Source organism: Lepisosteus platostomus, chromosome 17 (genome assembly GCF_059453375.1).
Source record: "Lepisosteus platostomus isolate fLepPlt1 chromosome 17, fLepPlt1.hap1, whole genome shotgun sequence".
NCBI lineage: Eukaryota > Metazoa > Chordata > Actinopteri > Semionotiformes > Lepisosteidae > Lepisosteus > Lepisosteus platostomus.
Genome location: NC_142627.1, coordinates 8,848,206 through 8,876,191, shown reverse-complemented (window position 1 = coordinate 8,876,191; position 27,986 = coordinate 8,848,206). Strand labels below are relative to the sequence as shown.

The 27,986-nt window shown below is 41.8% G+C and overlaps 1 protein-coding gene across 12 annotated transcripts in view; it reads right to left on the bottom strand.

The window, feature by feature from the left end:
* The window catches only part of LOC148646071 (mitogen-activated protein kinase kinase kinase kinase 3), a 78,288-nt gene that overhangs the window by 9,102 nt on the left and 41,200 nt on the right, over positions 1-27,986 (bottom strand). For 2 of the 12 annotated variants that reach the window (XM_088610425.1, XM_088610430.1), the window contains exons 6-28: positions 27,532-27,579; positions 26,930-26,972; positions 24,296-24,368; positions 23,647-23,778; positions 23,064-23,126; positions 22,710-22,791; positions 22,497-22,607; positions 21,987-22,061; positions 17,574-17,652; positions 16,219-16,277; positions 15,415-15,477; positions 9,296-9,354; positions 7,163-7,201; positions 6,783-6,833; positions 6,137-6,191; positions 4,966-5,131; positions 3,021-3,139; positions 2,476-2,517; positions 2,237-2,321; positions 1,543-1,622; positions 1,358-1,418; positions 531-648; positions 366-424 (exon numbers count right to left, since the gene is read on the bottom strand). In XM_088610425.1, the coding sequence (XP_088466551.1) occupies positions 366-424; positions 531-648; positions 1,358-1,418; positions 1,543-1,622; positions 2,237-2,321; positions 2,476-2,517; positions 3,021-3,139; positions 4,966-5,131; positions 6,137-6,191; positions 6,783-6,833; positions 7,163-7,201; positions 9,296-9,354; positions 15,415-15,477; positions 16,219-16,277; positions 17,574-17,652; positions 21,987-22,061; positions 22,497-22,607; positions 22,710-22,791; positions 23,064-23,126; positions 23,647-23,778; positions 24,296-24,368; positions 26,930-26,972; positions 27,532-27,579 (1,762 nt within the window). The remainder of the gene's footprint in view (positions 1-365; positions 425-530; positions 649-1,357; positions 1,419-1,542; positions 1,623-2,236; positions 2,322-2,475; positions 2,518-3,020; positions 3,140-4,965; positions 5,132-6,136; positions 6,192-6,782; positions 6,834-7,162; positions 7,202-9,295; positions 9,355-15,414; positions 15,478-16,218; positions 16,278-17,573; positions 17,653-21,986; positions 22,062-22,496; positions 22,608-22,709; positions 22,792-23,063; positions 23,127-23,646; positions 23,779-24,295; positions 24,369-26,929; positions 26,973-27,531; positions 27,580-27,986) is intronic. The other 10 variants (XM_088610431.1, XM_088610435.1, XM_088610434.1 and 7 more) reach the window with 8 other exon arrangements.

Below are 27,986 nucleotides of genomic sequence, written 5' to 3'. Positions count from 1 at the left end.
TAAAGCGGTTTGGCAAATGACATGACATGTATATTAAAAAATATTTGCATTATATACAATCACAGATCTGACAGAGGCTTACATCAATTTCACAGATGATCAAATCGCAGGAAACGTTTGTAAAAATTTCTTCTCATTACTGTGTCTCATGAACAACCTTTTTAAAATTCTGTATGTCAAGCAATCTCACGGAGGTGACGTGCTGAAATATGAGATATTAAGAATGGTGTGCACTGACAGCAGAACAGAGTTTAGCCTTGAAAATGCTTGGGAGTGCAGAATTTTCCTAAAGCTGATGCAAGTGCAGACATTCAATCCACGACAAATAACACAGCACGTGAAAGACACTTCTCTTACTGCCTTACCTACACAACACTTTTGGCAGCCTTTTGTGTCTGGAAGTTTCGTCGATACCGCAAACTTTCTACAAAATACAAAAAAAAGCATTCTCATTTCTGACATCATTTCTGCTTTAAAGTAAATAAATAGTTGATACTGGTCAGAGGACTCAGAAAAGTGCCTCAATTTACCTGGGAAGGATTTTGTCTGGGAGCTTGTGAGTAGGAATAGCAACAGGCAGCTTCTGCATTTGCCGAGCATATTCAAAGAGGCCAGCCAGGTTATGGGAATACAGCTGTGATGCTTTCCCTAAAACAGATATTGGCGTACACAGTCAATTTAGAAACTACTGCATTTGCATTCAAAATATCCACTGGAACAAGAACATGATTTGTGCTACAGAAATACTGTCTCTCCAAACCAACATGGTTTAGGAGCCACACAAATGAACGTTTACATTCTAGTCAGTGCAAACCCTTAACAAAAACTACACTGTACAGGCATCTTAAAATGTGTGGGCTCAGAAATATTTGTTGTTTCCAAATCATCTCCTTAATCTTTAATGGTCTTAATGTGCAATCTGGGTTTTTAGTCCAGCTGCAAAAGCTTGAAACCTTCGAATAATTAACTTTTAAATTTATTTGGTTAATGGAAACCAAGGTAATTGCTGTTTTAATGTAAGATTCTGTGCATCTCTGGAAATGTGTTTCCAGGCGTCAGTAGAGACCAGCATTAAAAACAAACAATAAAAATACCATTAATGTCTTCTCTGATGAAAGGTTTGAATAAACAGGAAGCAAAAATACTAACAATACTAAAGCTCAACCTATGGAATAAAAACAAATCACTCTTATATGTTTGTTGCTGACATAAAAAGATTATATTTCTTATCGCTTTCTACCAGTATCCGTGTAGCGCTAATTCACTTTTATTAATTGACATGTTATGGGTTTTCAGTGAGGTCTGGAGTGATCACATAGCCATCACCCCCCTGGCCTTCTTGTGAAGAAAGTCTTACCAGATATTGAAAGCAAACTGTTGTTCATCACGTAGAGCCATGTACATCTTCGAGGGAACAGCTGCGAAAAATGGGGAAAGAGGGAGGGGAAAACAGGTTTGTGGGTTACGATAGCGTCAAAACAAGATCTGGATGCTTTACAGACACTAAATCCAATTTGTTAGGCAGGAAAACTGAAACCAAACCTGCTCCATGGATGTCTCGTGCAACTCATTCAGGTTTAAAGTGTAAATGCCTTCTTCTGCACCAAATATCAGATATTGGTCTAAACAACAAACATAAAACACAGTTACAATTTTGAAAAACCTGCAAGGCATAATGCATTATTTCCCGTAATTTAATACAAGTCTCCACAGGATAAATCATCGGTTTCCATACACCACAGGGCTGTGATATATCTTGATGCTGATAGCTAAAGAAAGCACAGTACAAACACTATATTTTTTAGTTTTTGCAAAATATTTAAAGCACTTAAGCGTGTTCCACGCATAAATATAAACAAATCGCAGCTTATGTTTCATGTCACAGTTACGTGGTTTAGAGTTTATACAGACTCAACAATACAAAATCCCACTGGCTGTATCATACTGGAGTAGCCAGTACCCTGCCTGCCTGTCTGAGGTGCATCAGAGAATTCACTCGTCTTCTTGGCACGCGTGCTCCATGATTACTGCCTCTCTCAGTCTCTCACTTTTTACTTCATACCAAGAGATACGAAAACACCTCCTCACCATTCAAATGTGCAGTTAAAACAGCTGTGTTTAGCAAAGGCTTGAAGCAAGGTGACACAATTTAACTAGCAAAGACCACATTTGCATACAAATGCAACAGTGGCTGCCCAACACCACACTGAATCAGACATCAGCAGACGAAGAGTACCTCGTGTGTCAGGATTGATCCAGGAAGTGGCGCAGTGTATTTTTAACGGGCAGCCATTAAAGACCTTTGAAAAACATGCACCCATCTGCAAAATAAAAAAGGGGAAGAAACTGAGGAACAACACAGCAGAGAACCACAACAATACCTTTGCCTGTTATAAGAGCCTGGCTTTATGTTTTGAATCAAAATTTCTGTATGATGAAGACGCCCAGGTGTGCTTTTCAACTCAAGATACTCACATGGACTTTGGGAGTAGGTGGGAGACCGTTACTAATGGGTTTCTGAAATGAAATAAAACAAAAAGATTAACCGAAGCTGGAGGTACACTCGCTACAACCATACAACAATGCAATTTATTTGTGCAGAGGTGGAAAAAAGCAGGTTCATGATAAAAACCCACCTGCAAAAACAGGCAGACAGTGTGTCCTGAATCAACTAGGAGGCAAGCTCTACTTTTGGGGTTTCCAATTTTGGGATACATTTCACAAGTTCATTTTGTCCCTGGTGTACAAAGTACTGGTTTCAAGTCTGAGAAGCCTAGATTAAGATCCCAACTCACTACAGCCAATGAAAACAGTACAGATACAATATACCATACTTCAATTTTATTTTTCAGATTTTTAACTGTAACCCAGTAAGTGAAGAATGGAAATTCTTCATAATATGTACTGAAATCTGGACTGTTTATCTATTGCAGCACTGTACATGTACTCGGCAGGTAATTAATGCAGTGTGTGCTTGTATTGTACACAGGGACTTTGGAATGAAGAGATGTATCTTTTACCGGTATGTCCTTCTTGTCCTTCCTTATGGGAACAGTAGGTGGCATGGTTGATTGCTTCTCTCCCATCTGTAGGAAAGAATTCTCCTTTTCTCCATTGACTGAAGCATTCACTCCATTACCTGCAAGGAACAATTGCATACTTTCTGGATTGCTGCTCACAAGACTGCAATGGACCGTTTCATCTGTGAAGTTTTATTTGCACTCTGACTCTTACTTTAAATTTATGCATTTTTAGATTGTGTGCATTAATTCCTTCTATTTCCTCCGCTGCTTAAAAACTTAAATGAAGAACAATTTCCTTGGAGTATGGATCATTCTCCAGGTATTTAGCAGTTTCTACACTTAAAAGTGACTAAGTGAGCTCACATGGTGCTAATGTACACAACTGAAAATACATTAACAGGACAAGTCAAAACCTTAACTGACAATGTTTGCTTGTTTTGCCCTGCGTTGCTGAAAGACAATTTTAATAAAGAACATTTTTCTCACTTTGGAACAAGTAATAGGTTTATTCCATGCTGAATAAACCTATTATTAAGGTTGTATTAAAGACATTAATTAAAGGTATTATTAAAGACACCTGAAGAAGGCTCCACGGCCGAAACGTCGTGTTTTCTTTCTTCTCTTTTCAGCATGGAATAATCCTATTACTTGTTCCTTTGCAGCCTACGCACGCTGACGCAGCTCCCCACCTGAACCTTTTTCTCACTTTGTTGTGCTTGAGAAAGTTACTGGCATCCAACTCTCAAATGCTATAAATCGCAATGCTATACAGACAACGTGTTGGAACATCTCAATGTTAAAACGCAAAAGGAAAAAAAAACAAGCTACTGCACAAGTTGTACATGAATAAGGTGTAAATGTAACTGAAGCTGTGATATTGGAGGTGTTTCGAATAAAACAAAACCACTATCAACAGTGTTTGATCATCCAAGGGAAGAATTCTCGTTCTTTGTAACTAATTTAACAGATTCAGGCAAACCCCCAAGGTAATGCATAACCCAAATGGCCTCTTCTTTAGCCAAAGAGAGTTGGGAGTGTGGAACAAGCTACTCAGCCCTGTGTTTGAAGATGACACTTCGGTTTCCTTCCAGCAATAGCTGTATGAGATTCTTGGTTCAATTACCTACTAATTATCAATGTGCCCAATGGCCTCCTCTTGTCTGTAACCTTGCCTGTGTTCTTACAGTTTCATGGATAAGCAAACCTGGTGCAGCTTTGGCGTAGATTAGCTTGGCCAAGTGTGTGGCCAAGGTTCTTCTGAAACTGCAGCAGAGCTTAGCGATGAAGAGCAGGGAGGGTGTGAAGAGATGGACACTGGGAAAGGTGTGCTTGTCACCCCTGTTAAAATCCGTTCAGCCAGGTAAGGCTGAGGAGTCTGTCATCTCTCACTTTAGCTTTCTTCACAGAACTCCATTAACATAAACGATGGGGGGGGGGAAACCTACTTACACGAATTCTTTGAAAGATCTGAAAAAGCAATCCTGCGTCCAATGCTTGCCAATGACATGGTTCGTAAATTATTTCTCAGACAGCTTTGATCACTGTGCTGCACTGTGATAACATCGTAACAGTTTAAAAAAAAAAAACGCGTAAGAAATAAAAGCCTCACTCCAAAATAAGAAGACGAGTAGCTGTTCCTGGTGAAACACGACAGCGTGACTGTAACCGGCAGGGGTTTCATGAAGCACCAGGAGGTGCACCACAGTGACAGGATCAACAGGGGGCTGAAGACAGCAGGGCTCGAGAGAGGGGAGAGGGGAGAGGGGCAGTTTTAAATGGCGCTTGATCACAGGGGTGGTGGGGGACGGTGAACTAGGAAACAGGACCACCTTACTCTAGTCTTCCCCATCCCGAGAACTGTACCGGCCCCGCCAGCACTGTCTAAAGCTACCCAGAATCCCCTCCGCTTCCCCGGCGCTCCCCTCCGGCTCGGAGCCATTACCTAGGCTGCTGCGCTTGTGTGGGGGCAGCCGGGGAGGGGGGGGCCGGGGAGGCACGTAGGAGGCCGGCCGGGCCGGGCTTTCCGACGTTGGGCATCTCTTGATGGTGCCCTGGGTGGTCTCATCTTCTCCAGAGGGACTTTCCTGGGGAATGTAGATCGATTTAGGCTGGAAGAAAAGAAGGAGACTTAATTACTCGCTTTGAACCCAACAGCAGCAGACAGGATGGACGCTATGCACCACGGGGCAGACGCTGTCTGGTCTCGTCGAGCCGAAACATGTTCCTGTCCACTGGTCTACGAGTCCTAACAACACACGTGTTCCCTGCCCTGTTCGCCCCACAAATCTGCTGAGAGGCTCAAATATGGCAGTGAGGGCATCCACAGAATAACCGTTCTCTTCAAGAAAGTACTTGTAACACGAGCTGCACGGAAAGCAAAGGCCCTAAGTGAGGTCCCTGGATCAATGCACCGCAGTCACGAGTGACCAATCAATCAAAATGATTACATTAAATCTGTACATTGGATTGTTCTAAAAACAGTAAGTTAACAAAAAATAACATTAACAGTAAGATGTGTCACGGTTACAAAATCATACTCCAGTAGATAACATTTTGAACTCTGAAGATGTAGCTGGTATTTTGAAGGAAGGAAGAACCATTTGAGCTTCAAGGTACTTGAAGTTTATCAGGAATCACTCTTCTGGACTCAACTGGCCTTGTCAGAAGAACATAAAAGTTATTTCCAAAGTTATTCCTGCACATTAAGATTTCAGAACATGCAAGAGCTCTGAAAAGATCTGTCCTATCTTTTTCAACCTAACTTACCTAATCTTCTTAGCACAAGGCCGGTGATCTTGAAGATGGAAGATAATAGGGATATAACTGGGTGTATATGCACACACATATTTTTCCCCAAAACAAACTCTAGCAAACCGGAAAGAGAAGACATATCCTACTAGCCTGAATTCACACACAAAGAAGCAAAGCACTTATGAGTCTGAAACAGCCACCCCATACAAAAACCTCATTTCGCACACTGAACACATGCGTGAGTCTGTAATGACATATCTTCACGCAACGGTCAACACCAATCTTCCCCCCTCAGGTGCGAGATCTGAGTAACAAAGCTGCACCAGGGCTGGGCTTGTCTAGAGGAATAACAGCAGTCCTACCTTGGGGGGCAGGGGTGGTGGCACCTTTGGCTTCATTGTAGAGCTGGAGGAGCTACTAAAAAAAAAAAGAGCAGAAGAATGAAAACAAACCCCACGAGATTGATGTTTCTTCTGAACCCGCAGACCCCCTTTCAGAACAGAAAGGACAGCCCCTAGTGTTTGTAGTTTAGTGCGTCAGTGACAGCCCGTTAGTGAAGCTGGCCTTCCATTCTACTGGCGGGGAAACACTGACCAAGCCCATGTGTCTTCCAACAACCACACCTGACGTCCCTCGTCAAAGTGCCACCACTTTGACATGTTTGGGGTAAATAAGGCCCGAGATGGTGGGACGGCAATGCGTCATGCAGTGTAACGTTAGGTGAAGCTGAGCGAGGACACCACATGTATAAACACACACACACATGCTTGGGGGAGAGCGCACAGCCTGAAGTCACACGGAGATGACAGACAGCAGCCAGCCACAGGAGAGCCGACTCGCACACGAAGGGGACGTCCTAGCAGAGGTGAGACGCACAGACGAAAGCCAAGGCAGAGCAGGCGCACGTCAAGGAGAACGAGCACGGATTACACTGGAAAAGACCTCCACTGTGCTCCCCTCCTCTCTGTTCTCAGCGATTGAGGCTAGCTAGAACACGAAAAGACTTACTGTTGATTTTCACCATCATCATCATCATCCTCTAAATGTGCCACATGTCCCCTGAGGAGATGAACAAGGTACCATGGCTCAGTGGATCTGTCTAGTGTTACTTTAGCTAAGTCTCGTCTTTTACTAAAATAACGTATAAAAACACTAGCTTCTGGGTATCTTCTGAAATGAGACTCGTCTTTTCATACAGCATATTCCTTCACAGCACCGATGACGACAACAGTGACAGAAAAAAACAGCAGCAGTCCAAGCAAATTAGTCCTCTATTATAACAGACTGACAAGCACAGAGGCGGAAGGGCTCTGTTAGGCGGCATCAGATATTAAATTAAAAGAGCAAAACTGCAAATGCTTCAGGTTAAAAGACAAGCAAATATTTACCTTTGGTGAAGCTCTTCTTCAACAGACTTTAGAAGACTCCTTAAAGCAAAAAAGGAAAAGTAGCTTAAAAAATGGTGTTCCAGACCTTACGGAAGGCTAAGTGCCCTGAACTTGCAGTGCAATTCCTTCCAAATATACGAAAAAAGAATTAGGGAAACATTGAAGGATAAACGCATGCCGCATTTTAATACCAGTCTCTCTTAAATCAAGCTTGTTTGATCACGACCACACCTCACTTCAATATTAAAAACCACGAACAAACTAATCACTTCCTGACAGCAGCAGCTAGCAATGAATTTCTCAGCCAATAGGGGGCATTCATCTCAAACTAGTCTTGGCAAAATGGTGACCAGAATGGAAAATAACCACCTGCTGTCACACAATTACCATCACATAAGAAATGAATTAATTTAAAACTGACACACTGTGGTTAGGACGTTATTTCATAATTATTCTGTAGGTGCCTACCTCACACGAAACAGTATCTAGAAGTCATTGAGGATACAGCTAAGTAAGAAGTATTTACTAATACAAAGAGCTTTACTGTCCTAACCAATGACTTACAGCGGTACCAAAGCAGAAACAGTTAACAGAGCATTACATATGTTGAACAGAAAAAACATATTATTACATTTGAACAAGTAATAGGTTTATTCCATGCTGAAAAGAGAAGAAAGAAATCCATAATGTTTCGGCTGTGCATTCTTCTCCGGGTGTTTGCAGACAACACATAAAACCTTTTTGTGAGACAGGCTCACTATCAGTTTCTCAGGCCCTGACAGATCACATACTGGGCTGCCAGTTACATTGAGTTTCCTCCCCAAGTAGGACTGGAAGCTGTTCTGATTCTGGCAGGTGTGAGAATTCTGGGATTAGATTTGTTATTTCCGTGAGGAATGTTTGTCTAATCCTGGCAAATTTTTCACAGTGTAGCAGAAACTGCATCCCTTCTTCCTATTTATTACTCTTTGGGTTTAAGCGTAAGCACTGTACTGTGATTGATGCACACTACATGCATATATTTTTAACTGCTGCCAAAAACAAACCTGTAACCATAACAAAGCCACTCTAGCCTGTGTTGTGAAGCTCCCCAATTTAAATGCAAGCTACACAGGCTCTGGATATGTGATCAGCATCACCTAAAACCTATTTGAGGGATAGATGGAGCCGTATATTTTGTCTTCCATATCAACTGTTTCCTTCCAAACAGCACCAAAGTGATACAGCACATTAACTGCTGCGGAAAATGAAATAACAATTATAACAATAGTTTTACTTTTCTCCTGGTGAGCCACTGGGAGCTTTAATGTGTACAGTTTTGCAAAGTTCCATGAATAAACATGGGCCCGAAGCTCGCGCTGTACAAACTGAACTAGTACAGCTGCATTCCAAATGGGTGATGCAGGATCTGCTGGAAAGAAGCATCACCCTCACTTTTTAAAAAAAAGTTTTTTTTGTTTTGAGCCAAATAGAACATTTGCTTATGTAACATGTTCTAGTGCAGATGCGTGAGTTTCTCCTACCCTCTTTGAAATGCAGCATTTACACAGAAATCCTGCTTATGAATTTGTTTTGCAAGACTCCTCCAAAACTGTGAAAACAAACAAAACCTGCGAGTCCACAAAGAAGAGGAGTGAGCTTCTGATCAGCTGCGACACAACCAGGCTGCACGCATTTTCAAATGTAATCTTTCTTCAGTATTGCTTTCATGCACTTACAAACTGAGAATGCAGTTCAGGATCTTGTGCGATCTATGTCTAATAAAATATTGTACTTGCAATAAAGCCCTCTGGATCAGCAGCTTGAGCATTTACAGTGTAGTCAAAGGCTCAGTATGCACAGGTCTCCCTTTTTTAGCAGCTTTAAAAGAATGAGAGAGCAAAAAATGCAAAACATCAAAAGCAAAAGCATAGTAAACCAGCACAACACATATGGCTAACAGCAACGCTGATGTGTTGAGTGGTTTTCCTCAAGGGGACATCCATAGCTTTGACTCTCCCAGGAGGAACACATTAGGAAAAGACGAGGAACAGTACAGTTCATGGGCTTCCTGACCCGGGAATAACTCAGTACGCTTTTGACTGTCAGTCCAGCTCAACAAGGACTGCCGGGTAGTAAGATGATCTGACTTACTTGTTCCCTCCAAAAAAGTAACTTCCCTGAGACCCTTGTCCATATTCTAATTGAAGATCCTGAAAGAAAGCAAAAAAGGAGAAACATCACGACGTATCAACAAGCATTTTCACTAGTCGTCCTTTTACAATGTTTGCATTCTTTGTTAACAATGACAAGAGCAAGCAGCCCATTCTAAAAAATTAGTGAAAATAAAGCTAGGCACTACTTTGTTACAGTAGTTTAAAATCTACGCAATATTAGTCTAACACTACAATTTTTCATATTAATGTTTTAGAAATGTCTGCAACATTCTGCCCATATCCGCAGCTACATCCTTACTAACGTGTACCTGAGCTCTCAGATAATACTGAGGAGGGAGGGTTTATATACACACGAGAGGAGAAGAAACACAATCTAATGTATCCACAGCTGTATCAGAAACACTCTGATAGCAACTGAGTGTGGTGAAATGGTCTGGGGGAACAAGGACTATAATGGCAACTTGTCTTTTCTGGGTAGTCAGAAAAACATACTGAAATGTTTGACCTAGAAGTCCATTCATTACAATATCGTAATTATCAGCGGAAGGCAATTATCGGAGATCATCATACCTTGCACTAAAACTCCAGTGCATAAATGTGGGTTTTTGAATTGCATTAGCACTTCATCGTGTAATTAAATCACTGGCAAAGTGGACACTTCAAGCTGTAAGTATATTTTTTAAAGTACGTTGACTTGAAGCCTGATTTAAACTTGCCTCCTTCACAACACTTGCATTACCTGAAAAACTGTTATAAGTATTCGGAAATAAATTCTGAAATAAATATGAAGGTTGCCCATCAAAAGATCTAATATTATACTGGTGCTGTAGCTTTTTAATTATGTCCAATGTGCATGGGATGTTCTTTTCACCGGCAGTAATATAACCGACAGTGAAACAATATTCTTTCCATTAAATCAACACAATATTATTCCAATGAACTATTCCCAGTGAATGTCAGAAGTTCTTTTGTGCTTCAGCAAATACATGTAATCAGGGATTCGCAGCATTTGTGTTGTAGCACCGAGTTCTAAAATCTAATGTCTTTATCAATTTCTTCCATTTATTATCATATGACGTGTGTTTTCACTGTCTGGGAAATAGATAGGGACCTAAAATATAGGAGGCTTACAATTACAAGGCTTACAATTTTTATTCCTTCCTGTACAGAATTTCTGTAACCCCATAATTTCCTGTACGGGAATTTAAAGTTAGATTTCTATCTTCTTCCAGAAAAAGAGGAAACGTTCATTCCGATTTTCTGTTTTTTTTTCTGATGTGCCTCTAACCAGCTAGTAAAAAAAAGGCAGGACATGAACAAAAACAATCAGGGTGAAAGCTGGTCTTGTAGTGTCAGTGCGATGACAGAGCAAAGCCACCCAAGACAATCAGAGAGAGTTCAAGCACGTCACAAACACTAGATTAGTCGTGATTAAGATAAAAGGCAATTTTTTTTGAAGAGCAATCTAAAATTTCACATGTTCACCCTAGCATCTGTTTTGGCATATCGAGTTAGCAGCATACAGTTACAGATGTTCTCGGTCATTGGCAAGGTGACCGGTTCATGATATACCTTCCTCTCTTCAGGCTACAGTGTCCTATTGCTATCTGTAGCTCTGGAATCGCATACTCTGAGCACTGCAAGCTAGAACATTCCAGGAGATAACAGGCTTCTGAGAGCTAGGAGCACAGCCAGCTGAAGGGCCTTCAGATGAGTTCATCAAAGGTCAGAAACACTGCTTCTAAACTCATTTCAAATAAAGATGACGTTTTACAGAAGGATACGAGGCTTCCAAATGCCATCCATATTTTTTCTGAACTCCACATCGCTCCACAGCGACACAGGGCAACGGAGACACTGTTGTCACTAGACACCGTGATTGTCTAATAATTGTGCATTTTTACTCTTCTTCTTCCTTCCAACTCTGCTTCCGTTACTGACCGCAGAAGGATTATCCCTAGGCTTCCCAATCCCATCTTCGGGATCCAAGTGCTTCCAGGATTTCAATGACTCGATTGAACTCATAAAATATCAAGTCAGACCTTCTCAATTGCTTACAGAGCTCTCTGGATTTTAAGCAACTTTACAAGTGACTTGACTGAGAGGTCACCTCTGACCACTGGTGGTCAGGACCAGGCCAGGAAAGCCCCTCGAGATGCCAATGGAAAACAGAGCACAGGTAAGAAGAATCCCTGTACAGGATATCTCTCAGATGACATGCTATGTGCTCCTTTACTGTCCTTCTGCTATGGATTTTGTTTCTCTCTCCCTTCCACATCTAGATTGATTAGTCGGGCGGACAACAGCTCTTAAAGTGAGGCAGTGTGGGGTTCACGCTCAGGCTTCGAAGCCCAGTTTGAAATCACTTGGCTCCGCTCCAAACAAGTCAGCACTAAGAAAGGAACTCCAGGAAATGAACTGTTTCAGGTGCAACGGGGTGGGGGGGGGGGGGGGGAAATCCGACAGTACTCGAAATAAGAGAAAATGGCAGTGAGAAAAAAGTTGCCCTTATACTAAAGCCGTTAAATGTCTTTGCAGTTTGTCTGATTAGATGTGACATGCGAGTAAACCCACACAGTGGTTGCTAGGGTTCCATAGTGTACAGGATGGTAACATTTTGGCATGCAGGATAAGAATGTGCACAAAATTAAATATTACTAGTAATAAAATAGAAAAGCCACATTCCATAAAAATAAACAAGAAAAAACGTAACTAATTAGCCTTCAGTTAAAATGCATAGATGGAGTGACTACTGTAATATTACAGAATGCCTCCTTAGAATTCCTGCATTAAAATATTTCTCGGCATTAATGATGCAACTCTATATGGAGTACATGCAAATATACAGTACAATGTGCACGATCACACATTTCAGTAAAACTAATCATATGTCAATACGTGATGTGTAAATTAGTCGAGATTCCTGAGCGCCCAGAGACATCTTTCCAAGACATCAGAGACCCTGATGTCACCTCAACTGGGAATGATCCAGATGTCCCACGTCTGGGAATTTCTTAGGAAAACAAACACCTGCCATACATCCCTGGCAGCAACCCCTCCCCCTGCTCCTGCCCTTTTAAAGAGGAACTGCAACACTAATGTCATATTTCGGGGTTTGAAAGTACCAGCATTGATGAGTGCATTTCTAACCACAATAAAAGTAAAATGTACACAGTAACATGTAAAACCTCCAATTTACATCACAAAACAGATGAAATTTCCAGGTATGCGCTGCGCCATGTTCTGCAATTCAGAACGAGGGAACAGAACGTCCGGTGACCTATGCGGTCTCAGACTTGTGTATACATCTCTTTTAATCCAATATAAATACTGCTCTGGAATCTGAGACGCCTGACTGACAAATACTACTCACTTGTTAATGCAGATAACGTTGGAACTTTTCTGTGGTGAAATGTCTGCTGCACAACCTCTATTTATTCACTCGTACATCAGTTAACATTAGTCATTATGGAGACTAGCGAGCAGGAAGGGCCGCATCACATCATAATTCGTGGGAACTCGATTGTGAGTCTGCGACAACGTGGCGACTTACTGTACTTTCACAAAGTTCACGATTTTGTGCCTTACTCGAAATTTGTGACGTCAATTAATTTATTTTGTTACTGAGGCTAAATAATCGGTCTGAAATATTGGGACCGCAGTTCCCCTTTAAAATGAATACCAGGCAAGGAGGCAGGAGCTCCTTTAGTCTTTGGCAAAGACGGATCAAGACTTGAACCTTGGATCCCTGAAGGTTGGGAATACAATAAGCAAATATGAGTCACTGTGATGAGATATCTATACTCATCTGTATCTATACACCGTACTCTGCATTACAAAGGCCAAGACTCACAAGCAGTTTTTTCCATTTGACTAAGCTCGTACTCGCACCAAGAAAACAATCCAAGATACATTCCACCTCTCCCCTCTGGAAATAAACTCCAGCTTGGCAAGGCAGCTGAAGAAAAATTGGGAACATATATTCCCTCGCATCAACAGAATTGTCCTTTGTGGACTGTTTCATTTCTTATGTATTTGTCCTGACAACATGCTTTTAATAAAACGTCCACCCTTGCACACCTGATCCAAGATGGCTGCAGTTGCAGGGCTTGACGGGTTCAGTGTGGATTCAGCCCCGAGGTGACAGGGCAGGGATAGCACCCGACGTGTCTGAATCTCACGGCTGCCCATCCCAGGAGCTGCCTGGAAACCTGGAGCTCTTCAAGCCCAGCTGGACATCAAGCCTCTCAGCTCATGACTTGCTTTACTGCACCGGTTTTAGCTTCCACCAGCTCTTCGGAGGCCAGTGCTTTGAAAGAGACCTACACATACACCGGCCCTCTGGGACCCCGATTGCTTCTCCATATTATGTGTTCAACTGTCACCAAGCAGCTACGAAGATTCCCACTCAAGCTCATGTGATTTATAGCTAGACAAAAGGTCTACTTCCATGAGGGTGGCAAAACAAAATTAAACGTTGGAAGGCAATGCATTGGAAAACGAGATTAAAAAGCAGCTTGCTACACACCACCTAAATGCACAACTTCAGTCGAGTTCATTCTGTGTGTGGTGTCCTATTAAGTGAACAACAGCAACCTGCGGGGATGTTTGTGACTCAGCGTCTTAGGCAGTGTGAATAATTATAGATATGACTGTTAGTGAAAAGCAAAGCCTGACCTCAAAATCTTCTGTTTTCAAAACCCTGGACAAGAACAAAAATGCAAACTTAAGAGTTTTAAAGAACCAATAAACTAGGTCAGATGCCGTTTTTCTTTCCTGATTTTAAACCTAGGTGGTACATTCTGTCAGCAGAAAGACGACGCCTTCAGTAAAAGCTCTATTTTTACCTCTGTCACTGTTTCTTATCATTACAACTGTTTAAAAAAATAATGAAAACAATACCCCTACAAAGGCAAAAATACTTCCCCACAGTGATTCTGGAAGCAGACAATCTCTCCCAAGTCAGCTAATTTCACATATTTTTACATTTCTCTGAGTAAATGACAAACAAGAAAACCACAAGGAAGAATGGGACTGGTGGCCAGAGAGGGGTGAGGTGGACTGAGCTGTGGTCAGCGCAGTGGTCTGCGAGAGGACCCTCCTAGAGAAGAGCCAGACCACATCAGCCCACACCAGCCAATATAGACCATTACTAGGGGGTACAGCCGACTAGGTGGCTCATATTGAATATACTCCTTTTTTTCTGCAGTTTGTACGATTTTGCATTGCTTGGTCAGTTATTAATGTTCCTGGTGTCTTTCTTCTGCCCTGTACCCTGTTCTGAATGACCAGTTTTGAGGGGCAGCAGTACGGAACAGGGGTCAAGACTGGACTGAAGGGTGATAGGTTGAAAACCCCGCTGCTGTGCCCTTGAGCGAGGTACTCTGCTCACATTACTACGGTAAATCGCTGTGCTGTATGGATGTGCGTTCTCCGCGGCGCCCTTATTAATGGGTACATGGTCACAGTTGGTTTATCAGCTTCAATTAAGCTTTATATTAAACAACTCCTGAAAACCTTCAGCACGGCAAATGGTAAACTTCAAGAAAGGCCAGTTAAATATTATTAATATTTCAAATTTACCAGTATTAATAATTGAAAATCAAGGCATAAAACCGCTTTGGTTCAACGTACGGCTTTCTGGCTGCTGGCAAACAATCACCTCGCATTGCAAAATTCTGAGGTATTCTTAACTCTAATGACACAAATTGCAGTACACATCAAAGAACAGAAAATTAATCCCAAACAGCACCAACAAAGCCACTGCACTTTCTTAGCAGATGTTAGACGAGTGATAAAGCACCTAATTCTAAAAACACAGGAAAAAAGTGTGAGCAGCGTGAAAAGTCACTGCTATCTGAAGCAATTTTACACATTTTCAAATAAGCGATGAACCACAGACCACAGCCAAGATGACGATCAATATCAGCCACAACAGTGGCTGAAATATGGATAGAATGCTCCACAGACACACACACAAAGAACTCTAACATAAACCAGCAGACAAAAATCATGAGGAATCTTAAAGAAAGAAAACAAGCAGAAAGATGAGACAAGCGTGAAGCAGACAAATAAAACTCAGGAAGGTGAAAATACCAGGTTAGATCTTGCAGTGTAGTATATTTCTTCCGAACAGTCCAGAAAATCATCACTGTCGGGCTGTTTAGCAGACAGAGACCAAGAAATTCAAGTTATTCATGTCAAAGGCCAGAGCCCAGGAGAAAACACAACAAAGGGAGGAATTAACTGAGAAGACAGCCCAGCTGAAAGAGGCCATGCAGCACTGACTTACTGGGGGAAACTTGCATTCGAAAAAGCTTTGCCTTTCCAATGAAGCCCTTTACCCTGACAAGCCAGGAGCAGCAATGAGCAGGAGTGTTTTGCATGATGGGAAAAATAATGGTTTAAACCCAAGCAAACAGAAGCTGTCTGTAAAACATTTGGACTTCTTCCAGTCACGATAATAACAAAAACACTGAATTGTCATATATAAAACCTCAGATATAAAGTTGAGGTCTTCTACCAGAGGCTTGGCCTGTCTTAGTGCATGGGTGAATTATACATCCTTCAGCTCCTTCAGTTTGACAGAAAGGTTACGATGGCGGACACTGTGGACTCAGAACTATTCTTGCTTCCTGTTTTTGCCTGTACTTAGGTCCAGCCATTTGGTTCAGGATGAATACACATCCACAACATCCTGACTAACAGACATGCACAACTTGGGCAGCAGCTCACCGGAGCAGGGTGAAGAAGGAGGGGTGTTTTGCCGGACGGACAGTGGCCACGTGTTATTAATAGTGTCACAGCAGGGCCAGGCACACGTGGAAAGTGGACTCTGGGATTAGAGGCGGAGAGCCTGCCGAGGGGTACAGGTAACAACAAGGGCTGTGGGGTACTCACCGGTTCATGGTGTGGCTCGGTCTCCTTCCTCAGAGGGGGGTCGAACTTAACCTGCCCAACTGCGAAGAAAGAACAGGGACGGTTCACTGTTTTCACCCCCAACAGTGAAGACTCGAAACAGAGAGTCTGAACTTGAACCTCAGATATCCCCCCTTCAGCCAGTCACCGAGAGCTCCAGAGCAGCAGCTGTGCCAGTTCTCCTTCAGTGTCTGCATGTTAAGAGCTAAAGTAAAAATCCCAGACCCATTAAATTTGGAACACCCTTCAACGACTGTTGAAAACTGCTAGAAACCTTGCTAAATCGCTGTTCTGGAGGTCCAGGAATGGAGACCTCGGGTATATACTGATCTAGCATTCTAAATCCACACCCATGAAGGCCTATCAGAAGAACACTGTAAACCTAAGCCGCATGTGCTGTAAAAGGGATTTCCTGGAAATAGCTAAGAACATACATCACATTTATTAGTGGATTTTAAACTTGTCAGGGGAAATACACTACAGATATTTCACAGTGAGCTCAGACCACAAACTGGCATTCATAAATACCGGATGCCTAAAATTTTACTTGTGTCAGAAGAAAAAAAGGTCCACTGAATTAGAGAATTATACAGGTTTACTGTTCTTTAGTCGGGTTGTTTTATTAGATTATTTGCAGCAGCAATGCCACACTACGCTGTAAATACTTGAAAACCCTTCAATTGTGCTGGATTCAAGCCTTTCTCCAGATGGAAGGTCAGATGGACAGCAGAAAATTATTGTAATAGCTGCAACAGGACATCATAACCGTGCTCAAAGGTACTTGAATTTTACATGACTGTGATAAATAGCAGCCTTTAGGAAAGAAAAGTGCTACTCGCAGTCTGACAACTCCTATGCATTTAAGAGATGACGTGCGTGGAAAATGTGTCCATCAAGGAGCTACTTGTATCCTTTAGTAAGAGAAATAGAAAAATAAAAACTACTGGAAATTGTGATAAGAACAACAATTTATATAATTGCACTGAGATGTACTGTAGTTCTCAAAATAAAACAACCTCCACAGATCCTCCACATATGTAGGTGCAGTATGGGAGTCTATACATGAACAGGACACATGACTACCTTAAAATGTCAAACTATTTTAGCTTACAGACAGTGTTATCTACTTAATTGCTTTAAGAAGAGTTCGAACATCACATTTTTGAGATACTGAGCGGAACTATGGAATTGGACAGGAAGTGCTTAAAAAGCACTGCAGATAAGAAGACTACAACACTGAAACCTCTTAATGAGGCAGCACGCAAGCTGCAAATTTCTAAAAATCCAGATGTGCGCTCTTACACGGTTTTTGAAACGCGCGACAACACAGAACTTACAGTTAATCTCAGAGCGAGTCTTCTCCTCTCGAGCATTTCTGTTGGTTGAGTGGATGCGGTGAGGCACAACTACTGCGGGCTGGAAATAAAAAAAACAACAACAAAAAGTTTAGCACATTTGGCTTTGCTTACAAAAGGAGCAAAGCTACACCTCTAGAGCTGCTCGGTGTCCTCAGAACAAGACGGTAACTAATAATTAATAATTGCTTACACTCCACTCAAAGCGCTTTACAGGTAATGGGGATCCCCTCCACCACCACCAGTGTGCAGCATCCACCTGGATGATGCAACGGCAGCCATAGTGCGCCAGTACGCTCACCACACACCAGCTCTCAGTGGGGAGGAGAGCAGAGTAATGCAGCCAATTCACAGATGGGGATTATTAGGAGGCCATGATTGGTAAAGGCCAGGGGGGAATTTGGTCAGGATGCCGGGGTTACACCCCTACTCTTTTCGAGAAACGCCCTGGGATTTTTATGATCACAGAGAGTCAGGACCTCTGTTTTACGTCTCATCCGAAGGACGGCGCCTGTTTACAGTATAGTGTCCCCGTCACTATACTGGGGCATTAGGACCCACATGGACCGCAGGGTGAGCGCCCCTTGCTGGCCCCACTAACACCTCTTCCAGCAGCAACCTTAGTTTTTCCCAGGAGGTCTCCCATCCAGGTACTGACCAGGCTGACACCTGCTGAGCTTCAGTGGGTTGCCAGTTGTGAGTTGCAAAGTGATATGGCTGCTGGTACAGCAGAACTACAGAACATTCTATTATTGATAGGAAAGTCTTTCGCATGATCAAGCCTAATGGTTATTCTGCATCAAGTGAAACAACATGCAGCTTGGCAGACAGGAGCTTCTTACCTCGGGCAACTTCACAACTCATTGTACCAGAAGAGCTTCTGAAACATCACGCCTCAGGTTAAAATCCCCACCAAGTAATGACATTAAGTTACAGTAAATGAGGATGCTGTTTTTTTCTCCCCCAGAGAAAAACACACAGCAGGCAAAAATAAATAAAGCAGGATTGCCTGACATGAGAGACAACAGAAATGTTTCACAAAGTTTGTATGCGACTGAAAAGTGCAAATGCATGACCTCACTGTGATTTGTGAAACACGACGCAGCAATTTTTAGAAGTGGCTTTTGTAACAGCAGGCCAGTGAGCTGCCTTTTTATAACAGAACAGAAATAAACAGAAATATGATAGAATAGAGTCCCGCATAACGTGAATTATTTTAAACGGGGATTATTTAAACGAAATGACTTAAGAGTTAAATCTCTCTACTTTCTTTTAACCTGCTGTCTGGGTTATGTTGTGCCCCAAAGGAAATAATTACGTTTAGTTCAATGTCCAACAGACGTGCAGATTTTTTTTATTCCTGTATGCCAAATGGCCATGCCAAAGCAGGAGTTACTAAATTACTGCAGAGCAGATCTGCCAGAGGCTATAGTCCACCTTTAAAGCTGGTATGAAACAGATTACCTAATGTTAGCTTGTACATTTAGCTACATCCATGATATGGTATCCGGTATCTACCACGATATATTGGTTAACGCTAATATCCCAAAATGCGACCAATCAGTAATCTTTTTGTTTGCTGGATTCTAATTGTTCTATTAAAAATTCTTCATTTCTAAAAAATGAAAGAGGAAGTATTTTTTCTGGCTAACGAATGGGCTGTATGGTAATGGTACATTTAAATACAGAGCCTTGAAAAAGTATTTAGTTTAGCCCCCCACACATTTTTCACATTTTGTTGCAGCAGATTCTGAATTTTGAAATAGACTGAAGTAGGATTTTTTGGCAGTGAGCACCGAGCACTGTGTCAAAACAAAATAAACCTTCCAAAACGTTTCCACAATTTACTAAAAATGAAAACCAGAAATGATTCAATTTAAAAAGTATTCATACCCCTTGTAACCGTAATCTCAAAGTTGCTCGGGTGTCACGCATTACCTCAAAAGTCTAACAAGTTTTGATTGACTTCGTCTGCGTAACAAATTATTAGATCACCTGTTGTCAATTCTTTTGTAACTATAAACACGTCTTTCTGTGAGAGCCTACAAAGCATGGTAGACACTTTCAAAAAAAGACTTGAAAAGAAGATGAAGGAGCATTTCAAACAAGTCAGAGATGATTCTAGAAAGGCACAAATCTGGGGAAGTGTACAAGACCATTGCCAAGGAACATCCCCAGAGCTCAGTGCAGTCCACTGTACAGAAGTGGAAGAGTATGAAACTACAGCCACACTGCCTAAATCAGGCCACCCCCCTAACCTTAGCTGCCAGACAAGAGGGAGACTTAATCAGAGAAGCTACTGCGTGGGCAACTGTGACGCTGAACAAGCTACAGGGGTCAGTGGCTGCGATGGAAGATAATGTACATGGGTCAACAATCTCCAAAGCATTCCGCAAAAAGAGCCTTTATAGGGGGGTTAGAAGGAAGAAGCCCTGGCTGAAAGAAACCCCCATCCATGCCCTCAAAGAGCTGGCAAAACGCCACCTGAAGACACTGCAGTGATGTGGCAGCAGGTCCTGTGGTCTGATGTGAATAAAGTAGAACTTTCTGGCCTGAATGTTAAACGGTATGTATGGCACAAAGCAAACACTACACACCAGCCAGGTAGCACCACCCCCCCACCCCCCACTGTGAAGTATGGAGGTGGCAGCATCATGTTATGGGGAGGCTTTTCAGAGGCAGGGACTGGTTATCTTGTCAGGATGGATGGGAAGATGAATGGTGCGCATTATGGAGAAATCCTGGACAAAAAACCTGCTACCTTTTGCAGAAAAACTCAAACTGGGGAGGAAGGTTTTCTTTCAACAAGGCAATGATCCAGAGCACACCTGCCCAGTCCGAGTTCCGACCTTGATCCCATCGAAAATCGGAGGTAAGACCTCAAACTTGTCGTCCATTGCCGCACATCAACTAACCTGACCCAGCCTGAGCAGTTTTGCAAGAGAAATGGGCAAATATTGCTCCATCTCAGTGTGCAAGGTTAGTAGAGACTTGTCCAAAGAGATTCCTGGCTGTAACAGCTGCCAGAGTTGGTTCAACTAAGTATTGACCAACGGGGATGAAGACTTATTAAATGATGATATTTCAGTTCTTTTATTTTTAATTAATTCATGGTTTACAATCCATCTTTTTCGGGGGGATTCTAAGAAGATGAACGTGTGACTCACAAATAAAAAATACCATTAAAAAATACATTTGCTTATGCATTCTTAAGTGTGAAAAAAGGGATGGGGGCTGAATACTTTTTCTAGGCACTGTATATATATCACTGTATATATATCAATCCAGCGTTTAGAACAATCAGCTAAAAATGCTACTCGACAACTTCGGATGCCGACGTTTTCCTTAGACGTCTGAAACTGCTGAACCTCAGGGAAGAAAAGTGACTCTGTCAAAGTCTATATGGGCTTGTTATGAGCTATGAGATACAGATGTAGGAAGAGAAAGGCTTGTAGTGCAAAACACTCAACAGTTTCTCCACAGAAACACCCAGAGGAAGCAGACGTCCCCACTCAGTATGCACCCGGTCCTGAAATAAGGGCCGGTTGTCTTGTGTTGGTATTACTCCCTAATCCTGAAAAACCTGTGTTTATATTATGTAAAGGTATTTTCAATGGCAATTTCCTTAAAATCAATCTCATGGGGTGGCTTTTCTGTTTGGTAAGAACAAAAAAAAGAAAGCAGAGCCATTGGGAACTGCATCACTAACACTTAAAGTAACCATATAGCACCTCAACCTGCTAAACCACTACTGGATCTCACCACTTCCAGACAGTGTTTATTAATGTGCTTCTGTGAATGAATGCATTGTTTTGCCCACCACATTTTAAGCACAGATAAATATTAGGTGCAAAAAGATTAGATAAGAACCTAGTGGCACGGACAGTTAAAGAACCCAGTGTCTATGGCTTGTTCCTTTTATCTGCTTTCACTGCGGCTGCTGTGGATTATGAATGCTTTTCAATTATTCCACATGGTGTGGTTCTCTGTTCAATAAAAGCAAACATTTCTGAAATCCAGATGACCCACATATGTGTTATCTCTCCTGACAGGTTAGTTTCACCCAAACATATTTGCACAAAACATTCACGGCACCATATTCATCTCTAGGGGTTTTCAAGATCAGGAGTCAGAAATAATTAATATTACACAATTCCCACCCTCAGAAAGCACACGCACACACTCCAGAAAAATGCTTATGCGAACACAAAAGATAACTTTTTAATTTTTAAATGTCAGTATTCAAAAGCGGTTTGAGAGGGTTACGTTGCTGCCATCGCCCCAGGTCATGTTAATAAACCCACGCTGCAGTAAAACACAAAAAGAGAGGCTTTAGGCAGGAGCACAGGGCTGAAATGCAGGATGTGGCACAGCTCAGACAGTCAGGCCTGGTACCTTTCTGTGGGCAGCGAAGCGCAGGGCACGCCGAGAAAGAGGGGTTACAGGAGAAAAGACCCCCAAATACTTAAACTGAACCAGGAGAGAGAGAGGAGACACACAACAGCCAAGACAAAAAAAAAAAGAAATAAACAATAATCCCAAAGCAGGCAGAAACGGCTATTCTTTTGGAAGAGTATTAAATAACAGTAACTCGCAGTTTCTCAGGCAGTTTATGTCCTTGCCAAAGTTAAATGTGAAACCCGTACCTAAAAAAGCACTACCTGAAAAGAGCTTTAGAGGGAAGAATGATTAAAGACCAGTCTGGACTACAATTTTAAGCCAATCCCAAATTTCACACGTTCCGTACCCTCTACCGGGGAGCAACATTTCACTGGCCAGGCCACATTTGGGACTGGCCTCAGACAAGTCCGATTGAATAAGAAACAGACTGCAGGAGCAGGATTCCGATTCACAGAGAAAGACTAAAAACACACAGAGAGAAAGAAAAACGAGGCAGGGCTGTACCTCCGGATCGTCGTCATCGAAGTCCTGGTAGGTGCTGTGGTCTGGGTTGCTGGCCTTATCCAGCAGCTCGATGGCAAGGGTCCGGCTTAGGGGCTGGGTGACAAAGGGGTGCTGTTGAAGAGAAGAGCATGTTTCAGCACAAACACACCCCACGGCTCAGCTCAGCAAACAGCAAACAGCGTCTAGAATCGATCCTCCTACGTAACACATTACCTGCAACAGTTTCTCAGCTGTTGGCCTTTTCTTGGGGTTTTTCGTCAATGACATTTTAACAAAATGGTGGAAGTTGTTGGTCCTTCAAAATTAAACAATAAGAGAGATTGAAGAGATACGCAAGATTAAACAACCCTTCGCATTTTTTGTTCCCCAACTACTTTATTTCTCCATGTTCTTGAGCTAATACCTGACTGGATATTAACAGCAAATAACTAATCAACAAATAACTAATAAGAAAACCGCATGTCTGAGCACATAAGATGATAACTTACGGTGACCTTGCAGAAAATTGCTTTTAAATATCAGAATGCATGCGCCGTACTGTCATATTAAATACGATCAAATACTCACCATTTTAGCTTGTCTTTCAGTTTAGGGGGCTGAAAATTACTTTTAGTCATCAAGAACAAAGCCCTGCGAAAAGAAACAGTGGCTTGAGAAAAGAGTTCACCGAGCTTATTAAGAAAAACAGAAGAACACCATCCTACTGTACTTTGCCAAGACAGAGCTGCACAGCCCATAGCTCCGGCAATCCAGTTCCTGCAGTAAAACAAACTCCACCGTTATTTCACTGGCACTTATCGGAATTAATATGGCATGGCTACACAGTCTGCGAAGTGCCTTCATCCGCTGGGAAAACTCTATCAGAATGACTGTTTTAACCATGCTTGCAATGACCTCTACCTCCAAAACGTGTGCACCTTGATCCCTCAGGCATGGTAGTGCCTGCTGCTGTGCTCTCAGGTGGTGATTAAAATTAAATTGAAGTCATTAACTGCTCTTCTGCAACACAGACCTGGAAAAACCTAAAGGTTGTCATTGTCATCAAAAGGCTCAACCCCCACTTCCCCCTCTTCTGCAGAGCTCCAGACACACCTGCCAGTTTCCCTCTTTTTCCACTGCGTGGCCCACAATAAAGAGCTTGCACACTGACCTCATTGGGTGCAGGTCAAACATGGGTGGCTGGAGCTCGGCCAGCTCTATGGCAGTGATCCCCACAGCCCAGATGTCGCACAGCTGGTTATAGCCGCCTTTTCTCTCCACAGCAGCCACTTCTGGAGCCATCCTGAACAGCAGAGAGATTTTTAGTAACCCCTTAAGTGCAGCAATCCAACCTCTCTTTCCACTGCGCGATCCCTTCTGCTTGTGTCATTTTCATTAGCAGATCTGTAACCAGAAGGTACACTCCAGACACAACTGGGAAGGGCTTTTAGATCTAACGAGCAACTCTCCTTGAAAAATACCGGGGGATGCTCCACCACGGTGTCTAAATCACCCCAAGGTAATGTAAGCAAACGCTGTCGATAGTTCACTATCCTTTCTTCTCCCGAGTAACTCTTATAGGTCTGATCCAGACAGGTCCTGTAAATTTTAACAGAATTATCACAAGACAAAATAAAATCACATATTGTAATACCAAAAAAAAAAAACTGTTTCGTCTGACTGCGCACTGGGCCCATTTCAGAAATGCACAGGTCCTTCTTACAAGTCAAAGCTGGAGGGATTTTATCTTGACAACCATTTCCGCAGAATCTGAATGGACCTCAAAAGGAAACCAGGAGAGGAAACAAAGTATCAAGTACCAGTAAGGGGTCCCGATGAAGGATTTTCTCTTCGCTAGTGTTGCCGTTATCTGTGCGGAGACTCCAAAGTCAGCTTTAATACAGAGATGTAGTGTTAGACACTGGATGCACAGACACACTCTAGCTCTCAAGAAGTGATTTAAACTTCAATCATTTCATCACGGCCTTTCTACAATATGGGGAAATAGTACATTTTTTTAAAAAACAACATGCAGTTGAAACCATGTTAATGCAGTGAAAATTATTTGAAGGGACCAGAACCAAAGTTAGTTTCGTTTTGTGTCAGGGCCCAGTAATTAATCTCACATAACGACTGGTGCCAGAGAGAATTAAATCTAGTAAATAATCTCATTCAAGCCTACATCTTCCACAGAAGTATTCCCTATCAACCAACCATTAGCAGTCACTGAGTCTTCACTAAATCCCACCACGTCTCCTCCTTTATAGCCTGATCTGGTCCGATCTCAGAAGCTAAGAAAGATGGGCCGGGTCGGTCCTGGGACCCAGGAGACCTCTGGGAATGGAAACTGGTTATGTTGGTGGACCAGTAGGCGGCGATCTCATTTTCAGAATTTCCAGACTAATGCCCCACCATAGTTTGGGACACAGTAATGGAAGAGGTGTTGTCCTTCAGATAAGGTGGTAAACTGAGGTAATGGCTACTGCGATTAAAGATACTCTGGATTTATTTGTAAGAGCTGGGGCGTTATCCTTAGTGTACTAGCTAAATACCACTTTGAGCTTACACATAATGGCCTACCTAAATTTACTCCTTAATTCAACCGATGAATTTGTCACTTTTCCACTTAATGCAGTGGGGCTGCTGGTGCATCACCCAGTTGGGGTGGCACTTCTATGGTGGATGAAGTGGGTTCCCTCCTACAGTATGTGTAAAGTAAGGATCCTCTGGTGAGTACAGCACCAGAAATCCAACATACTGTCTTGTGGATAGGTCCAGCTCACCACATAAAAGCCCATTTATTTGGCCCGTTTAGCAGCAGCGTTCAGAGCTACTGGCTGGACATCAAAGTGCTATTCAACTAGTGTGGTGAACTGGAGTTCCTGAAAATAATTACTGCAATACCAAATGCAATAGGGTATGAAAAATGATAGGGCTGGAATTGTTTCAGCAATTTTACTCAATTTTATTACTACTGATTTGGTTTTCTATATACAATTATATATATAACACTTTTACTGTCCCAAATCTTAGGACTACCCAAGACAAAGGTATAAAAAATAAGGAAAGACATAACTGGAATGCTCAATCCCTGCTTCACAACTCACCTGCTCCGATGACAATAAGCTCATAATTATGAAAGCTGTTACATGTGTGTATTACACTTCTCGTTTTAGAAACCCTCCATTAGCATGTTTAACACATTGAATGTGAAAAGGCAAATGGTATTCGCAGTTTTGTCCTTTGTTTTTCACAGGCTGTCAATACAGATATACAGGTGCCAACCCTCAGAGGTCTGAAATGTGTAATATTGATGCCAGGGTATCAAGCCTACAGCCCACAGGCCAGGTCTGGGTAGCCAGACACCACTTATTTGGCCATGTGGCAGAAGTGGTCAGAACCATTGTCTGAGGCTGAGTAACCCTCCCATAAAGCAGATGCCCTTGGTGCTGCTACTGTATCAGTCTCACACACACCCCCTGCTCCCTGCAGTTCCCCACCTCTATCCAATCGCGGTGCCTCTGTTTGATGATGTCACAGATCTAATCTGACAGGGGAGTGCGCCTTTGTCTCAAAAGGAGATAAAAATAAGGGCCTCGTAATTGTGTTATTAAAGAAAGGAAAAAGTCTTGTGGTTCAAGAATAGTGGAAGAATTTAGATCTCTTTGTAGAAGTGAATGGAAAACTAACATGCTTGATTAGTACATCGGCTTTCGCCAAATAATAGCGATAGGTGTAGAGAGTCTTTGCGATTTGGTACTCCTCATTTCTAACAAATGGCGTCTCACGTTTTCATTGTATATTTTAGTCATGAAAAGTCCTATTAACCTTGTCTTTTTCCCCCATTTCTCCTTCCTAGGTAATAACAATATAATTTTGCTGATTACAAAAGGCTGAACTGCCTCTCACTTATCACTGCAATGTGTTGAGTTGCTCATTTATTTAGGCTCATCACTGGTCAAAATATGCCAACAATATTCTTTTCAACAAAACAGAGATTTCTGTAGTTCACAATTATCACAACTAAGATATGTGAAATAAATACAGTCAATAATGCTAATAAATACCCCGTACTCAGAAGTAATGAGCAAGTTCTGCTAAAGTGGCACCTAGTAAAGAAACAATGACTGCTAATTGCATTTTAAAGGGAGGAATTTCATTGTAAAATGCACACAAATGCAAAATGCTACAAATAAATAATACTATATAGTGGTTGTGCATAGTTGTTTGATTTTGATTGTTTATGGTTCAAAGAAATGAGTTTGCCATCCCTTTGTTAAGTGTTGTGACATATTCAGCCTAAACCTAAACTTGTAGACAAGTCCTAGTTATGTCAAACAAGCTAACTCAACCAGCTTGGTTTTCACAGCTCACAAACTGGAAGACCAATCACATTTTATGAAGTTTAACAAATATTTAAAGATGCAAAAGGAAAGACGCTTCCATGTGCTTACCTAATTTCACATACCCATTGTCCGTTAACAGAATATTTGCTCCCTATAAAAGAAGATGTTGGAGTGTTAGAACAAAGATATGTAATTTAACAAAGCAAAATCCTTTTGGAAGGGCTAAACTATTTCCAACAGATCAGCAAAGTAGATCAAAGATGTCTTCCAAATTCAAGATATTCAAAGATGTTTGTTTCTTAAACAATTGCTAAAAAACAGCACACTAGTGGCATCAATAAGTGTGAGCTGACCAACTGCATTACCTACATGGAATTTTGCTGTTTCAAGTCAAGTGTACCCATCTTATTTTAATATGTCCAGTTACATTACAGCTCAACTTCAAAAAGTCCTTCTTACAGTTGGAAAAGGCAGAGAAAAAGGGGGTTGGGCTCACAAAATAGGAAATGCAGCAAAATACACGATAAAGAAAGACTCAAAATACTTATAGAGATATAATGCAAATCCAAAATAGACAACAGAATGAGTTAAGTTTAATGCTGTGGCTTGAGCACTTATTAAAAGAAATTAAAAAAACATAGTCTTCATAGAACTGCAGGAGTACGAACTGATTGGCAAACCATCCAGCGCAAGTCGCATGTCAGCTTTACCTTAATGTCTCTGTGCATTTTTCCTTTGTTGTGAAGATAGTACAAACCCTGGAAGAAATAAACACAAACGTAATAGCACATTAAAAAAAACAAACCTACTCTCCTAAACAAGAGGATCGTTCAATTTCTAAGTGTTGGCTGTTCTATTAAATCACAAAAGTTATTACAAAAGTTTAATGACTTCTCCTCTTATCTGCATACAGAAAACAGAAACGAACAGTTTGCTTGACAGTTAATGAACAGAACAGCCAATCTATCCAGCAGTGGAAAAACACAATGACACAGCAAAAGACAATGTTAGACTCTTTTGTGTTAGTTTCCTTATATAATCTAAATACCTTTAATTTAAGTCCAGCTATTCTTTTTTTAATTAAATCAGGAAAGTGAGTGGATAGTCTAGGTTTATTCACAGGCCTTGCAATAACTGATAAGAAACTAAACGTAAGTGGGTTTAG